At 43.8% G+C, this 18,600-nt stretch overlaps 1 protein-coding gene across 5 annotated transcripts in view; it reads right to left on the reverse strand.

Moving 5' to 3' along the window:
- The window catches only part of ISX (intestine specific homeobox), a 68,776-nt gene that overhangs the window by 24,148 nt on the left and 26,028 nt on the right, over positions 1–18,600 (reverse strand). For 2 of the 5 annotated variants that reach the window (XM_046908840.1, XM_046908839.1), the window contains one exon: positions 8,939–18,452. The exons of 1 other annotated variant lie outside the window; for it this stretch is intronic. In XM_046908840.1, the coding sequence (XP_046764796.1) occupies positions 18,216–18,452 (237 nt within the window). In that variant the 3' untranslated portion in view covers positions 8,939–18,215. Of the gene's footprint in view, positions 1–1,717; positions 18,453–18,600 lie in introns of those variants that run through there. 2 more of the 5 variants (XR_005843252.2, XM_040656551.2) reach the window with 2 other exon arrangements.

Consider the following 18,600-nt stretch of genomic DNA (forward strand, 5'->3'; position numbering starts at 1 on the left):
CAGGGGCAGATTTACAATTTTCATTGAATTGTTCGAGCTGGAAGGGGTCTGGTCCAACTCCATGCAATGAACAGAGACACCTACAGCTCAGTCAGGGTGCTCAGAGCCCCTCCAGCCTGACCTTGGATGTCTCCAGGGATGGGGCATCCACCACCTCTCTGGGCAACCTGTGTCAGTGCCTCACAACCCTTACTGTAAAAAACATCTTCCTTATATCCAGTCCAAATCTCACCCCTTCTAGTTTGAATCAGTTTCCCCATTTTCTTGTTACTTGAGCCTGACAAAACTGTTTTTTTCCTTCCTCTACCAGCATAGAGTGTTTCTGGCTTCTGAGGGCCATTTGACGAGGTGACTACAGATTCAGTTTGTCAGATCTCCCCACTGCAGTCCGAAGTGGACTCCCAGTGAGGGACATCGCCATCCTCAGATGCAAACAGCCGTTCATCCCTTCTATCTTATCTCTCAGCCACTTTGTGGGAGCGCATACACGTATTATTAAATATAAATACAAACCCCAGGCACACGTTTTTATCCTTAAGTAATAAAATCTAATGGAAGAATTTACAGTCATGGGCTATAAAGCAATAATAGTTGTAAAATCATTTAGCAGGGTTCAAATACAGGTGAAAGGAGAAGTTCAGAAGTTCAGCATTTAAATATGTTTCCTGGCAAATTCCTATGACAAACAGAAAATCCCCTACTGACATGGTACCAGTAGTGAAAGCCCAGTACTATTCTCAGCTTTCTACTTGTATTTTTGAGGCCATGGCTTGTTCAGATTTATTACTTTTAATGTACCCTTTCTAAAGATCACATTATTTAGCAGGGTAGTGGTGGCGACTGTTGAAAAGGTCACTGAAAAGGAAACAAGAGTCCAAATATCTGTTTGTTCTGCCTCTGCAGCCCTGTGTGAAGAGAATCAACTTTCTATGTGAAACAGCACTCATGGACAACACTGATGGACGCCACTAAATGTGTGGTGCAAGTAGGACTGGGCTCTGTAGGACTTAATGCCCCTCCAACCTTACATATATATTGCTTATGTTGCAATTTATGTCACTTCTAGCAAGTAGTAATTTCTAGAAACCACAGCTACAAGCCATTCTAAGTTGGGCAATGACTTTGCTATATGTCTTCACCATGCCAAAGCAGAAAATACCTACTCTTTGCTTGAGAGTTTGAGCCTGTCCTCTTGTGCATCTGTTGCTTATGGGTTTAAGGAGCAGAAGAATGAAAGTAAATAGAACCTAGTTCTCAGGAACAATACAAAGCACATGTCATGAGACTGGCCCGAAACTCCAGGTCCTTTCTGCTGAGTGGTGCTGGCCCAAAGCACTGAGACATATACCATATAGGAACCCACAGCTGTTGTCAGCTCTGCCTCTGAGCTGAATTACTTAACATCCTGCCTGAACCTTGCCCTAATGATGACAACAGGTGATAAGTTGTAAGGTTGCTCACTGGATAAGAAGATAACTTTGCCCTATGCTTCATTTCGTAATTATTTTTTAAAGAAGAAATGATTAGAAGGTGTGAGAGCTGCTAATAAACAGTGTACTTTCTCTCCATAAAATGGACTCAATTTCTTCAGGGAGCATTTCTAGCATTCTGCTAGCAGAAGGGAGATAGCAACGATACGTGCAACTCAAGAACTTCAGCATTGCTTGGTCCTTGACACATTTTAACTTCATTAACCTTGGCAATCTCAACTACTTACAGAAAATGAAGGCTGTGCTCCCAGACAGGCCGCTGTTAATGGCGTATCTGAAGAAATATCGCCACTGGGAGAAGAAAATTCATCTGGTGATCTCCGCCTTGTCTCCTTGAGATCTTCAGGTAGCCTCATTTCCTCTAGGGGATGGCTCTGCTCTCCAAGCACTGCTGCATGAGGCAGCTGAGCTAAAAAATTTCCTCCAGCTTCACCAGCAGCTGAGCAGAAGCATCGCGTATAGGATGGCTCATGCACTGGGGGCAAACGTTTAGAGAACAAATTTAGCACTGTCTCAAGCAATACAGCAGTTGGTTGCAGCATTTTATCTGCATCCTTGCTGTCCTTCAGGACATCGTGTACAAGTGAATGGTTGATAGCACACAAGATCAGGCCTCACCAGCACAGCAATAGCTCTGATTGCTGTAGGTGTTAGAACATGCAGACAGAGATCGGCAGCACTGGTCTAGCAGTGTTCTTGTAATGTCTTGTGGGGCTTTGATTCCTAGTGTGGCAAGTGCTAGCAACAGAGAAATAGTGCACTGGCAATCAGAAAACAGTGTTATGGATGTGAGCACAGATATCAAAACCTCTCATTTGCAAGGCTTTCCGCGGTGGATTTCCAAGGAAACAGTTTGCATGGGTTGGTTTATCCTATGAAAATGATCTCCTTCTGCACTTTCTGTGGAAGGTTTAGGGCACCTGAAATGGAGTCCATGCCTTTGCAAGGTCTGCTGAGGGGGCCCAAAGTTTTACCTAGTATGTGAGGTTAAGTGCCAGCCACAGCACCTCCAGGAGTCCTAGTGTCTCGATAAAAAGCAACCATATAAATGCATATAAGGAGCATGACACATAAATAAATAAAATAAAATAAAATAAAATGAAATAAAATGCTAAGAATGCACTGTACAGTGCTGCTTCCTAGGAAATAAAAAAAATTGTCCCTTTCATCTGTATGCTTATTACGTAGACACAGAAACAGAAGTTGGAAAAGTGAGTTGGCTGACTATTATCTTCACTCCGGAAAGGGGGTGACGAGTGTTTGAATGCTAGAAGAGTGGTTCTCACTGAGGCACTTCAGGGTTAAACCCTATGGGCTACCTCATTTTTCCTTATTTAGCTCCATGCTCCTTTTCAGCTCTGCCAACACCCCTGACTGGTTTATGACCTCCCTCAAATAGTGTCTTGGGACTCTGGAGCTGTTAGGAGCCATTGTATAATTGTAAATGACTTAAGCTGGTAGGGAGCCTAATTGCTGCTAAATGACTCGATTGTCTTGTACAGATAGCAAGGAGATCTCTTTGCTCCCATCACAAGTGCACAGTACAGGACTGGGGTCATACAGCAGGTGACTGATAAAGAAAATGCAAAGGCAGCTGGCCTGCCTGGTCGGTTGGACACTTATTTCCAGTATGGGGAGTTATCTGTCCCCCTCAGCTGGGCTGAGAGGGATCTGGGGCCCTCCTGAGCTGGTCCCAGGTAGGAAAGCCTGCGCAATGAGCAGTTTGCTGTTGAAGAGCTCTGTTTCCCTCATTTGATCACCTAATAGGCAGGGTGGGCTGGCGCTGTCATATGCCGGAGTGGTGGGGCAGCTAGTCATCCAGCCCTGGCCTTTGTATCTACTGTTTTCACTAGTGAGAAATGGGAAAAAACATACAGGACTGATCTATGATAGGGTCACAAGTTGTAAGTGGTGCTGCCACACACCTGGCTCAGAGAGTCAAAAAGCAAGGGCTTTTAGGATTTACATAATGGGAACAGCAGTGCTCAGGGTGTGGGACTGCACCAACCTTCCCCAATGGCCATCAATCTGCTTTGCCTTACCAGCTGAGATATGTAGCAACAGCATCTGTTAAGAGAGAACATCAGGATAGGGCCAGGCTGTATTATGAGTTGACACGTGTATTGCATTCTTCTTCCACTCAGAGTCAAATACAAGGCTGAATGGACTCTCTAAAGGCAGGAAATTCAAGATACAAGGCAACATATGGTAAAACATTTATTTTCCAAAGGAAAACTCCAACGTTCAGTAAACCCTGGCTTTGTTTTATCTCTCCATGGCATTTTGTGAACATTGCCACTGTGCTGGGCAATGCAACTGCTGCTTAGATCATTTATTTTAAATGTGAATTTTGTTGTAAAGGAGAAAAAAAAAGTGATGTAAGAAGAAAGATAAAATTCCAGTCTATAATAGGATAAATGAGGTAATGCTTAGATTAAACTATATTACCTGATTCTGAGAGATGTTTCTGGGTGTGAGAACTGCATGCTATTGCAGAGCTCAGCAGCAGAAAGGCAGGTGTGATGCCTTCAGTTAATGAACATATTCCTGCTATCATCATTCTGGACGCTGGCTTTACATTACCTGACTAATACACAAGGTTGCTTTGAGTTTTACTGTGGTTCCCACCTAATGTATTGCTTCCCTCTGAATTTGGCTTTGAGCATCATGTATTTTTGTAGCCACAGAACAAAACATTGGGGTTTTGAAATCATTCCTGCCTGGGGGAAGAAAACCCATTAGTGCAGTCTTGTGCAGGAGCCTGTGTTCAAGAAGAGTGGTGGCATTGTGCTCAATGTGATACTGTGAGATGTGGCAAGATAAATCATTTTAATCACAGAGCCAGCAGAGAATGCTGCTTTCTCCCTTCAGATATCCAGATGACCCAGGTGTAAGAATGAAGGCAATAATCCCTTGAAAGGACTTGTAGCTGCTACAGCAGCAAGATTTAAAGTGCCATAGAATGGAAATATATGGGAGACATCTGTCAATGCATCGGCATTTTAAAACAAGGAGAGGAAAATAATAAAAAACAGCCAACAAAGAAACCCCCGGGTGGACAAAATGGAGTCTGGCTGAGAAAAGAGAAAGACCAGCCAGGAAGAACATTGCTTTACTTTTGCTGAGATTTACCCAGCCATAAACTCGCTTTGTTGACTCTGTGTTGACTCCACAGTACTCCCAGGAGACTCCACCTAAAATGTCAGAGGTATATTTACAGCAGGGAAATTGGAGGTTTGCAGGAAGCTTTGTAGAAAGCCCTGAAAGCACCCCAGTGGATTTTGGGTACTTTGATTATTTTCTTTGGTGAAGCAGCTCTCTGTGGAGAAAAGCTGAGTTGAGGCAGTGCTGTGTGTAAGAAGGCGCAGAGGGATGAGTGTTGGTGTCATTCTGGGGAGCCCGGGTGCTTGGGAAACACTGTCTGCCATTTTCAGGGATCATAGAATCATAGAATGGTTGGTTGGAAGAGAACTTAAAGCCCTACCCCCTGCCATGGGTAGGGCTGCCTCCCACCAGCTCAGGCTGCCCAGAGCCCCATCCAACCTGGCCTTGAGCACGTCCATGGATGGGGCATCCACAGCTTCTCTGGGCAGCTGTGCCAGTGCCTCAGAACCTTCTGAGTAAAGAATTTCTGGCTAACATCTTGCCCTGGTTTCAGCTGGGACAGAGTTAATTTTCTTCAGTGTCAGGTGTGATGCTTATATTTTGGTTTTGGAAGAAAAACAGTGTTGATAACAAGCCAATGTTTTTGTTATTGCTCAGCAGCGCTGTACAGAGCCAAGGATATTTCAGTTCTCAGCTTCTCATACCGTCCTGCAAGAGAGGGAGGCTGAGGAGGCACAAGGAGCTGGGAAGGGACAAAACCAAGACAGTTGACCTAAAACGACTGAAGAAATATTCAATACCATATGACATCATGTGAAAAAAACTGTAAAACTGAGGGGAGTCGGTCATGGGTGGAGGTGGCTGCCACTACCCATGGACTGGCTGGGCACTGGTTGTGAGCGATTGTTTTGTGTGTCACTAGTTTGTAAATATATATATGTATATAAATTTATATATAATTATTTTTATTTCTCTCTTTTTTCCCCCTGATTTTGTAAATTGTTTTTATTCCTATCTATGAATTGTAATTTTTTTTTCCCAGTTCTTTTTCCCATCCCGCTGAGAGGATATGAGTGAGTGAAAGACTGTGGTGTTTAGCTGTTTGCCAGGTTAAACCACAACACATCTAACCTAAATCTCCCCTGTTTTAGTTAAAAGTCATTCCCCCTTGTCTTACCACTATTAGACTGTGTAAAAAGTCAATCTCCCTCCTGCTTATGAGCTCCCCTAAAGGACTGGAGGGCTGAATGAGGTCTCCCCAGAACCTTTCCCTCTCCAAGCTAAACAAGCCCAACTCCCTCAACCTTTCTTCATAGAAGAGGTGCTCCAGCCCTCTGATCTTCTTTGTGGCTGTCCTCTGGGCTCACTCCAAGTAGCTCCTCATCTTAATTGTACCAGTGTCCCCGGGCCTGGATGCAGTAGTCCAGATGGGATCTCATGAGTACAGAGAAGAGGGGGACAACCACCCCCCTCTCCCTTCTGCCACCCCTCTTCTAGTGTAGCCCAGAACACAGTTGACCTCCCAGGCTGCAAGCACACACTGCTGGCTCATGTCCAGCTTCTTGTCCACTAGGACCCCTAAGTCCTTCTCTGCAAGGCTGCTGGATCACCAGGATTAGAATCCAACGTTTAAATAGTTAAAAATACACCTAACTTTGGGTAGCTGGTTGACTTCATTGATGAAATGTGAACTACCTGACCGTTGGAAAGAGCTGGTGGGAGAAAACTTTTGCCAAGCTACCCATAAAATGCAGTCCTCTACTGAAGTATGCCTCTGATAAAAGGCTTCCCTTAACAGGAGGATGGCTTCCCATGAAAGTGAATGCAAACCAGATAATAATAAGTTAATAGGTGGAAGTACAGCCAGTTCTCTGTGTAGTACATGCAAAGTAGCTTGCCACCCCTGAAAAATAAGGTCCTTTGGAGATCAGCCAAGGAAAAAGGCCTTTGTTTTCTGTTAAGAAGTTATTGCGGTCTGAACACCCCTAGAAAGATTTCTTGAGCCGTATTTAGGCAGCAAATATCACCCTTACCAGCAGAGAAATTCGGAGGCTTTTTTCAGAGTGATTTTTATTGTCACATAGATCACAAAATTGATAGTGTGTGCAAGGGAGAGATTTTATTCACTTCAAGTACAAGCAAGAAGTGAGTATGAAAGCATGTATGAGTGACACAGGGGTGTGCCAGCACTGTCTATGGAACTGCCTGGGGCCATCTGAAAAAAGGAGATGTCTTTGCTTAGATACAGCACCCAAGAATATGGCTCAAGAGTGGCCTCTATGTTGAAACTGGCTGATGACTCACCAGATTATTTCTCTGCATTGGCTAAAACTAGATGTATCTTGACTCTCTCATCATAGAATCATTTGAGTTGGAAGAGACCCTTAAAGGCCATCAAGTCCAACTCACCTGCAATGAACAGGAACACCTACAGCTAGATCAGGGTGCTCAGAGCCCCTCCAGCCTGATCTTGAATGTCTACAATGATGGAACACCCACCATGTGACATTTTACTGCAAGGTGACATTTAGCATGACTGGTGCCCTGTGATCCACTCTGTGTAGAAACACAGGCATGCCAGTGATATTTCTGAGCTGGAAGAACAGATGCTATCCCTGGGAGAGGTAAGTTATTTCATTTATTTAGCACCTGCTTTTAATTGTTTTTAATTAAATTGTATTATATATTAAAATATTAATTTAATTATTATTTTTTTTTTTGTACAGGGAGCTCGTAACAATCTTAGTGAGTTAAAATCAGATTTTCAAGGGTGGCTCTTCACTGCCAACAAAAGAGAAAAAAATCATCAAGAGTTTCTTCTTTGCTGCTAGGAAATAATCACCCCTAGGGAATAATGCCAACTGAGGACTGTGAATGATTCTGGAAGCAGCAGGCAGGCAAATCACTTATTTTATTAGCTATATTTTGCAGCCCAGTATGTTTGTATAGTAGATACATATTTTGCATAAAGTCTATGGCTGATGTTGTGCTTTTTATCAGGGAGTGCTATTTTTTACAGCTGCTCTTTTAAGTGTCAGCACTGAGCATTTGTTGATGTCATCATCTGAGCTTTATATTGCTTTGTACAGTGATATGACTGTTCCAAAGCTTTGTACTTTGACAGGCATCTCACAGTTACTGGGGAGAGATGCAACCACACTTGAAAATATTTTCACTCTTTGCATGGCCACATTTATGGCATTTGTAAAACTCTGTGTGATTTTATGGCATTTATAAGGCAGTCCCATTTTATGGCAGTTGGGAAGAGCTTTGTTTTCCGTGAAAAAGGGACTACATTGGTTTCAGTGGGAGAGTCTTCCAGTGCCAAAGAGGTATGAAAAACAGACCCAAACTTTCTGGGCACAGCAGAAAACTCTTTTGAGGATAGCAGCAACTAAAGTGTTCTCTGCCTTTGGTGTGCGAGTGATTTTTCTTCTTGCAGTAAACAGTGTTTGCTGCTCCGCATGATATGTATGAGAAAAGAGTGCAGCAAAAGAACCTCTGTAGTTAAGAATTTTAAAGCAGAACCTCAAGAAAAATGTATGTTTATGTTCACATACATATGTGAAAAAGCGCAATCATATCCAGAGACTGGTAAGTCTCTTGCATTGACACCGGTAAAACTTATTTCTGTGCAAGGAGCCAGAGAAGAGGCTTTGGGACTTTACTCTGCTTAGTATCTCCCACATTAACTTGTCCCTATTTGCAGGATGCTAACGCTCCCATTGGTCAGAATTAAACAGGAGTGCCACTGAATATCTCAGTCATTTTTATTCTTTGTAGCCCTGTAACCCATGGACAACTTTCCCCTTCCTCACCTCCCTTCTGAGGGCTTCACCCTTAGCCATAATTGGAGAAAAATCTGGAGAGGGGCCGAAGGTGAGATTTCTTTGAGCTGCTAATTAGCTGATGCCATCACATTAGAATTACAATCCAATTCCTTGGAGGACTCCAGAGCCTCTTCTCCCCAGTTCTGAGACACATGGGGAATTTACCCTCAGAAAACAGGGACAGATGATTAGAGCTGACACCCTCAGTTCCCTGAACAGTCTGGTAGAAAGTGGGTTGGTTTAAGTGCCTTGGTTGGAATTAAACAGGTTCCTTTCAAGTTTCTTTTTTCTTTTCTATGTCCTTCTTAAAAAAAATATTTTTTTTTTAAAAATCACAAGCTAACTGAACAGAATGTGAAATTTGATGAGGGAAATTTCCTCTCCAGAGCTTTTCAGTCTGGGAGGAAGGGAAAAACAACAGCAGCTCTGCTGACGATAAAATTCAATTAGAGTTGAACTACCATTGACTGTTTTGATTTCATTTGTGTTTATCTTTTAATTAAGGCTTCCTCATCTTATTTTTTTTTCTTGTTTTTTTTGTTTTTTTTTTTTGGTCCTCTTTCTTTCTATGTCATTCAGGGGCAGCTGTCTGGTTTGCTGGAATGAAAAGGCATAGTTCTTTTTTTGCTTTATTTGCCATGCTGCATGGTTAAGACAGACTTCTAAGAAGACAACTATCAAGTTGGAAGGAAGTGTTGATCTGCCTGAGGGTAGGAAGACCCTACAGAGTGATCTGGGCAGGCTGGATCGATGGGCTGAGGCCAATTGTGTGAGCTTCAACACAACCAAGTGCTGGGTCCTGCACTTTGGTCACAACAACCTCACGCATCACTATAGACATGAGGCATGGCAGCTGGAAAGCAGAGTGGAGGAAAAGATTCTGGAGGTGTTGGTTGACAGCCAGCTGAATGTGAGCCAGCAGTGTGCCCAGGTGGCCAAGAAGGCCAATGCTATCCTGGTTTGTATCAGCAATAGTGCAGCCAGCAAGAGCAGGAAGGTGACCGTTCCTCTTTACTCAGCTCTGGTGAGGCTGCACCTCGAGTGCTGCGTTCAGTTCTGGGCCCCTCACTGTAAGAAAGACATTGAGGAGCTGGAAGATGGGGCCTGCCTGAATTAGGGATTTATTCTCCCTATAAATTCTGTGGAAAGAGTTAGGTGCGCTTACAGACCCAAATCCTCTGCATAAAGTGGGAAGCCTATTCAAACATTTCAACATGGCACATGACCTGTCTCAGAGGCAGAAGCAGGAACTATTGCTGAAGGTATCTGTCAGCACCAATGTTGAAGGTGTGATAGCTGCCACTGCTACAGACCCTAGGCTGCACCTTAGACACACTGTTTACAGCTGTTCACCAGGATGTGATCCCTTCACTTCTGTCTGGAGAAAGATGGGATGCACAGCTCTGATTTGGGAGAAGAATGATTTTGGGATGGAAGGGACCTCTAAAGAGGGTAATTGCTTTTCAGTCTGTGTCATGGTGCTGACAGGAGTGCAAAAGTTGTGGAGCCAGAAGGAGAACAAATGTGAAAGAGCCTAACCAAGACCTAGAGGCCAGAACAGTCTGCTGGGAGAAATGGGACTGGGGCTTGTCTCCTGGTTTGGCATCCCTCTTTCCTGGAAAACCAAGGCACAACATTTTTTTTTTTTTTCCTGTAAATACTTCTACTGAGCCAAAATCAGTTATTGTACAACAGTGTGATAAAACATTTCCTGGACTAGTGTAGTGTGCTGCAACAGGTCCTACAAGGGCTTAGAAGGTGATGTTTCCCAGAAGAGGAGGAACTAATTTTCATAGCTCCTTCAGCATTATTGTTTGCTGTAACATGAGTACAGATTTAACATTATGAAAGCAACACTGCTAAGGTAGCTCAGCTAAGCATAGCTGAAAATAAATACAGAAAATAAAAGATGTGCCACTGTGTGCTGTTGTTTTTGTACGGACAGCAGCTTTAATATTGGAGAGCAGTAAATTGCCTGGAATGATATTAAGTCTTGGAACACTGTGCTAATGCCAGTTTGCACTTGCATAACTCCCACTGCAACAACAATGAGCCTACGGCTGTAGTTTTGTTCAGTAAGTAGGTATGAGAAGTTTTTTTCCATCATGCATCTATGCACCAGTCTCTGGTTCTGCCAAAGACAATGGACATTTTCCTGTTTTTTTGTTGATATCTACAGGGACTGAGCCAGACTTCCACGGTCACACTTAGAAGCTTTCCTGGAGCCACCCCCAGCATACAGTTACAAAGAGCTGAACAGCAGATTTTTTCTACAAAGTGTAGATCAGACTCAGTGTTTCCACACAATACCTTCTTTGTTTTGTGACTGGTCATATAAAATTACTGGCTATATAAGTAGTTTGTGGGTTTTGAGGGTCAGCAGAAGCTCATGAAACCTGGGGAATGTTTTGGATATCGGAGGGTTGAAAAAATCATAGAATCATTAAGGCTGGAAAAGACCTCTAGAATGCCCAGTCCAACCACCAGCCCACCCCCACCATGCCCACTAACCATGTCCTTCAGTGCCACATCCACACAGCTCTGGAACACCTCCAGGGATGGTGACTCCACCACCTCCCTGGGCAGCCTGTGCCACTGCAGCACTGCTCTTCTCCTAATATCCAACCTGAACCTGAAATGGATCTGTTCTTCAGAGCTTGCATCCACCTCAGATTTCAGTCAGTCCTCAAAGAATCTGAGTGAAAAGTGGGTGAGCTGTGAGTACCTTGGAAGGCAGGTGCTTGTGTGGGATGAAGGGAGGCTCTGCGTTTTTGCTCTGGAATAGGCACAGGCAGGAGACTCTGACTCGAAGGCATTGCATAGAGGAGGAAAAGGATAATCCTGGTCATGGAGGGTTTCTGGTGTCAGGGGATATATCACAACTAGAAGATGATGCCAAGGACAGAGAAGCTGCTGTTGAGAAATAGCAGCAAGTCAGGTTGTTTGTGTGAACTGGATGAAAACACAGAATTGACTCGATGCACACAGCACAACAAGGAATAGCAGCGTGACTGACGCCATGTACCAAAAGCATTCAATGCTGACCATCTGAACACTCTCTGGATGCTGGTCTGGGTGTATGTTTGGGGTTTGGTCCAGTGTGGCTGGTTTTGTGTTCTTTTGCTCCTATTTTCAGTAAAACAAGCTGTTTAACAGTAGAATTTATTCTTTGACCCAGTAGACTTTAAGCAGTTTCATTCAAGAAACACACATGTACATACACACCCACGTTTACAAACACACATGCACTCATCAGATATATACATTTATATAACATCTTATTACTGCCTTTCAGTAAGTTACTACATAATTGGGTAATAAAATGCCTCCTACTCTAGTCAGATTCTTTCCATCAGAGTCAATGAGAATTTTTAGCTTTGTTCATAGCACAAAGAATTCTTATCCTCATGGTTGTTTGCCCCTCCCCAGTGATGCTCTATGCAACACTGTAGGCTGAAGCTGAGTAAAGAAAAAGGTAGCTAAATCAAGCACTAAAAGACGTAGGAAACCCTAAGAGGGTGGAGTGAATACTCTGCTCTGCCCATTTTTGTGCTTGTATTGTGACAGTCCTTAAGTAAGTGATTGCTGGATGCTTTTTTCCCTGTGGGACCTGATTTCATTGAATGCATGAGATGGAAGGACTCACTGAAAGACAGGTCTTAGGCAGGACCTCTTTATTATTAATTGTGAGCTTTCAGGTCTTATATGCTGCCTGCTCTGGCATTAGAAAGATTTTGAGACCCCTGAGCTCTCTGCCATGCTCCTGCCAGGGGCATCTGAGCCCCACAACCCATGTTTCAGGTGAGGGAATGTAGTCTCTCCATTGTAGGAGGGAATCAAGAAAGGCACAGCTGGAAAAGGCTGACAGCACTCCTGAGCTTTGCACACTGCCATCAAGAAGTGTCAAATAGAGCTGTAGTGTGACCCAGCCAAGCAAAGCATGAGGAGGAGCCTTCCACAAGTGATCCCCTAAATTCAAGCCACCAGCTAAGCATCTCCTGGGAGCTCAGTGGCACAAACCCGAACCTCATCACAATTCAGATCAACTCTTGTCCCTGGCTCATGGCTATGCAACTCCCCTATCTTGACTCCATGAAACTACAGGTGTCCTTTCTGGTGGCACCTCCCTGGCCTCCCATCAGAGCATCCTCAATCAACCAGCATCGCTCTTCTATTTATACCATTCCTATTTTCCCTCTCCACTTCCTTCAGCCACAACTCCTTGCCAGCCCCCCTCTCCTGAGGAATTTTTCCCCACTGTTAGCTGGAGAACAATCTCTGCTGGCTGTCATGAGAGTCTGGGCCATGTGTTGCTCACAGCAAGCTGAAAAGTGAGTCTGTGGGGAAGTTGTGCTGAGCTGTCAGAATAAGCATTGCACAGAGCATCTACTCTGTGCCTTTATGGCATTGAGGGACATGCTTAGCGGGCATGGTGGTAAGGGATTGATGGTTGGACTAGATGATCTTAGTGGTCTCCTCCAGCCTTAAAGATTTTATGATTCTTCAGGGAATGTAACTACTATAACCTGAAGGCCTGGAAATAAACCTGTGTGAACTGATTCTCTTCAAAGTCTGATACTTTGGCCAGATGACAGTTGTTGGTGGCAATGACAGCAAAAAGTACAGTTGACAGAAAAGGCTGCCTCTGTACCAGATTTCAAGCTCCTGCTCTAAGCACAGTTCCCTTTTCAAAGGGTACCAGAATTTTGTCACAATGAGCAAAACAGCATGTTTTCCCCAGACTTTCTCAAAGAAGACTGAATCACTTAAAGTTAAGACATTGGCCTGAGGCAGACAAGTAACACAGAAAACTGTTAACTTGAAGGTTAAAATTTGGTAAAATTCAAAGTGTCTGAGACTGCGGGAATTGCACAGAGGAGCGCTTGTTAAATGCCATCAGTAAGAGATAGCACAGACACCTGCAGTGCAGGCTGAGATTTAAGACTCCTTGATGGGAACCTACATTTATTTAAATATAGAAGGGGGTAACCCTGGCAATCATATGAACACTGACTGAACACCTGAACACTACACACTTACATACCCATAGAATTGAGAATTATTTAAGTTGGAAAGAACCCTTAAAGGCCATGTGGTCCAACTCCCCTGCAGTGAACAGGGACACATACAGCTTGATCAGGGTGCTCAGAGCCCCTCCAGCCTGTCCTTGGGTGTTTCCAGGGATGGGGTATCCGCCACCTCTCTGGGCAGCCTGTGCCAGTGCCCCACTATCCGTATTGTAAAAAACTTTTTCCTTATATTCAGTGTAAATCTCCCCTCTTTTATTCCTCCTTTTCTGTAAAAACTGGGGAGAAGGCCTCTCCTGAGTAGCTTTCTATACCATCAAGTGTTTCATGGCAATACGGAGGTACCTTCCATTGCCTGGTGCCCTTACAAGGAGCGTGCACTCACTCCCGCCCCAGGAATCCTGGCAGCATTGTGAAGGATGACCCTATTTTCAGGGCAGTAAAAAGAGATTAGCCAAGGGAATAAAGCAAAAGTAGCGGTAGCACTGTTTTTTTAAATGCATATGGGGATGCAAAAGAAAGGATAGAAGGAATAGCAAGGCTTCAGAGAGTGGAAAATTAGTGACAAGCAAGGTTGATGTTGCTGCAGGCCCTAAACGATTTCTTAGCTTCAGCAGACACAAACAAAGCAAAGGGTACCATCCCTGAGTCAAGAGCATGTTTCCTGCAGAGAAAGAAAGAGAAGTGTTAAATTAGCTCTTTCTATTGTTGAGGAGCAGATGAAATGGCTCTTTCTGCTGTTGGAAGTGTTTGAAACCGTTAAAGGCTGACAAGGCCTGGGGGGGTTTGTAAATAGCGGCACCTACATTTAATTGAAGATGATGAAGAATTCGGTGAGTTTCTGCCCTGTAAACTTGACATTAGCTGCATGACAAAGATGAGGAATGCAACAGCAAAGAATGTGATTATTAGAGAGATTTGAAATGCAGAGAAAGGGGCAGCTGCTATGAATTCACGGCACGTGGTTGCTGGCTGATACTCTTTAATTCTTTAACAGGCTGCAGATCATTTAGGTGGCCAGCATGTATCACGTGATATACTGGTCCCAGAAGGGCTCTCAGCCCCAACACAAGCTGTCCCATGAAGGCACACGTTCTCCCTGAAATGACCGTGAAAACAGCTATTTGGGTAATTAATTCTTTGCTACTTCGAGATGCAGATATTTTTTTTTTCTAGCTGATAAAAAAAAAAAATGCTTAGATTGTCTTCTAAAACATTTACTATAAAACCCCTCAGCAGCTTTGACACCAGGTTTATTTTTGATCAAATGAATGAAACAGTTCTGGAATCTTTTGAGAGTCTCCCAGCTCTGAAGAGATGGAATGAAATGCTCTTTCCCTTCCTGCCCTTTCCATTCTGACAGGCTTCGGGAGGCCAGGGGTGAGCTTTTATTGCCAGTCCCTTGAAAACAGCATTAGTCTATGTTGGTATCTTTGGATAGACACTATAAATGATGGATTTCAGCAAAAGTAAGAATGTGTAAAATGGCCTGAAAGCGAGCTAAACAGAGCAGGTTTGCCTGAAGACACAAGCAAAGAGGATGTACTCTTTGAGAAGAGTTTGGAATCATTTGTGGAAAGAAACAAGATCTCCTGACTGGATGAAGGCCCACCTGAATTATTCCACTAACCACTATGTTGTGAATTAAGCTTTTATTTGCATCCAGACTTTTTGGTTGTCCTCCCTGAGATGCATATGAGAGTGGTCATTTGGTCCCTGAGTTAAACCGATACAATTTTCTCAAATACAAAAACACACAGAACTACTGAGAATCAAAAAGGGAAGAGAAAAAGAGGAGGCACTTAGGTGAGACCTGCAGTCCAGGCTACGGGGAGATGTGGGGTGGTGGAGGAAACGCACGTTCCAGTTGCTTAGCAAAGTCAGGTCAGAGCATGGAGTGGGAAAAGGATACAGATCTTGCTCAACGAGCATGAAGAACCAGATGTTTAGCTGCTTTAAATCACAGTTTTTTCTGACCTGAGGTCTAGTGTGTACCTGTTTGGAATTGCAGAGCAGGCTGCACTCTGTCTGCATGTTCTCTTTCTGACTGTGGTAATCACGGAAGAAAAAAAAGAAACTCTCAAAAGTAAACAACTCCTTGCAAACCTCAGCTCTCTTTTCCAGCCACCCCCACAAAACAACAGCAGCACTGATAACAGAAAAGCTTTCTAGAACCCCCTGGGCTCTCTTACTATGGTGTTGGTAAAAGTCTGCCAATTGGGAAGCTCCAGCTATGAGAAGGAAAAAAAAAGAAAAAGGTACAACAAAATTAGCTTTTGATCAAAGGAGCAATAATCACTGCACATGTCCCTCCTTGCTCTGCCCAGCGGTGTCAATTTCAGTCTCATATGTAGCCAGTTTTCCACATTACATAGTCTAAACAGGAGTTGGGCAGCCTCATAATCCAGTTTCTATATGGTATCCAACTTTCCTTCTCTACAGCCCTTCCAGCAGCACAGGGCCACCTCTCCCCATTAGCTGATACGTGAACAAAGCCGATCCTGATCCCGCCAACTCACTACTCTCCCATTCTTTCTCCCTGATGCATATTCATCAACTTCTTTGGACTTTGTTCCAGTCTCCACCTTCTTGATTGGTGCTAATTTACGTCAGTTCTCGGACCTTGGTCATCCATCTAATTGTTTTTGATCCAGTTGAGAATCTTGCCCTCAATACCTATGACCCTGAAGGATTTACATGGAAAGATTAAGGACACAAGATAGCTAGGTGAGCTAAGCCAGAGCAGTCTGAAAGCTCAGAGGTGTCTACAGTGTGTAAACATCATTGACAGAATTGTCTTCCTTGTACTGAAGAGGGCTAATTTGTCTGATATTAGTGGTCTGGCTCATTGAGACAAGTAGGTGTGATTACAATGCCGATGCATATCCCATTGGACAGGGACAATTCAGACTCCAGAAGCTTCTCTAATGCATGGACTTCATCAAACCTAGAAACCTAAGTGTGAGCATTTTTCCTTCTATAAAGTGAGACCAGGGTGAGACTGCAATGCAGTCACCTAAAGTTGCAAGAGGTGAATACCATAACTAATTCCTATTGATTTTAATCAGTTAGGTGCTTTAGCCCATCTGTGGTTCTGAACTTTAATCCCGTATCTGACTTGATTGTCCTTTAGATGATAGATAAGATGCCAGGGATGACGAGGATGTAAAGACTCAAGCAAATGCAGGAAAAAGGAAATGAAGCACCTGTGGAAGATAGGACAATATATCTGATTTCTGATGGATAGTTGTGGCCTGGAGAATTGAAGTCCATACAAGGCAGGGTTTTGCTCATTCATTTTTTACCCTGCAATGATCAACTACTTACTTGTTTACAAGTGTCTCAAATGTAAAATACAGGGACAACTGGTACCAGCCAGACAACAAAAAAGCTATTAATTCTCTGTGAACCCTATGTAACTAACTATCAGTTAGACTGGGAAAAGGCTGAAGACCTGGCAGCTGGATTCTATCCAGAGAGATTTCTTAAATATACAACCTATACAGAGGCATTAACCTACCTGCACTCCCATGTGTACAGAGCAGACTCTTCAGCAAGCATGCGGGTGATGATTTGCTTTGTATTTGGACTGTGTCACAAATGGTCACCCTTACAAGTGATATGTCTGGGGGGGAGACCACATTTTAATGCCTTTGCTCAGCAGTTTCCCCTATTGGTGTGCAATGTGTGTTGTGGCTGCAAAACAGAAAACGATGCAACCCTTTAAATGATGCCTTCCTGGATCTCCTTCTCCTTTCCCATGAGTCAGTGGAGACAACAGCAGAAGGAGCACTGGACCCTCGACAAGCAGGGAGAAAGCCATATGTTGGAAGGAGATTAATATTATGCAAATAATAGGGCATACAGACATTTTGTAAATGGGCAGGCCGATCTCATTATTGATCTACAATTAAGCCAAACTGTGGGGTCATAACATCCTATTATGTCTAGTAGATTAAACTCAGTTAGGCCATCTCTTTTTGTTACTGTTTCTGATGGAGTTTTAGAGCTTTCTTAATTCAGGTCAAAAATTGAGAGGCTTCTTCATAAGCATTTTAATTAACCAACTGAAGAATTCTCTTGCCCCCAGAGACTCACAGTACCAAATCCAGAGCAGAGCCCTGCTGCCCCTCTCAGACTGTTCTATTTAAGCTCAAATCGTGTTTCTGTCCCTTTATTCAAGTCAAAAACACATCAGTCAAACCAAACCCACTCCCTTCCCTCACCAAATGCTTTGGAAAACAGAAGTATCTTATAAGTCTGATATTTTGACCTAAACATGTTCTTTGCCCCTCCCCAAGTAAAGATCAGCATGTCCAAGGAAAGCAACTTATATCTATGGAGGAAAATCCTGTTTGGCCCGACTCTGGGGCTACATACTCCTCACAGTAGGTATATTTCCTTCCCCAAGGCATTGGTGCAATAGAGTCATGTGGTGTTACCTCAGGGCTGAGTAAAAGCCAAGTTCTTTTGCAGGACCACTCAGTTCGGTGCACTGTCCCTCCAGGGAGAGGCTCTTGGTTGAGTGGCTTGGTTTCTATAGAACATGCTGCTCCTCTGGTCAACATGGATCTCCTTCTCAGTCCATGGTGGCTCCTGCCAATGTTCACTAGCCTGCAGCTTCTTCTGTTGGTATTCATGCAGCTGACTTCATGCAATTTATCATCCCAGCACATTTGCTTGAGGAGAGCACTTGCCCCCTGCAAACTGTCATGGGTGATAAAAGCATGCTCCCCCAGTCCTCTGCTCCTCCATATCCTCCTCTATGTAGAGCTGGCACAGATACTGCTCTGTTCCAACTTGTGGGAGCGTGGTGCACTGTAGGCAGGGAGGATGTTGAAGAGCAAGCATGGTTTTGGGAAGGGCAGCAGCTCCAAGTGGTGGGGGATGTAGGAGAGTGTGCTGGGCAGCCAAGTAGTTGTCAGCTGCCCTTGCAGTGGTGAGTAGTATCCTATGGAAGGGATGGTGGCTGCAAGCTTCCTTGGAATCAAGCTAGGAGCCTTTTAAGAGTAAAAATGAAGTCTTAGATAAAACAATACTGACTTTTACTTAGATACAATTTGCAGTCAACCTTAGTTGTTTCCCTGGTGCTCAGTAATTAAGAAAAAGTAGAAAAATAGGCTCCCTAAAACCCAGCGAAGCGCTGTC

The sequence above is a fragment of the Gallus gallus genome, chromosome 1 (genome assembly GCF_016699485.2).
Source record: "Gallus gallus isolate bGalGal1 chromosome 1, bGalGal1.mat.broiler.GRCg7b, whole genome shotgun sequence".
Lineage (NCBI taxonomy): Eukaryota > Metazoa > Chordata > Aves > Galliformes > Phasianidae > Gallus > Gallus gallus.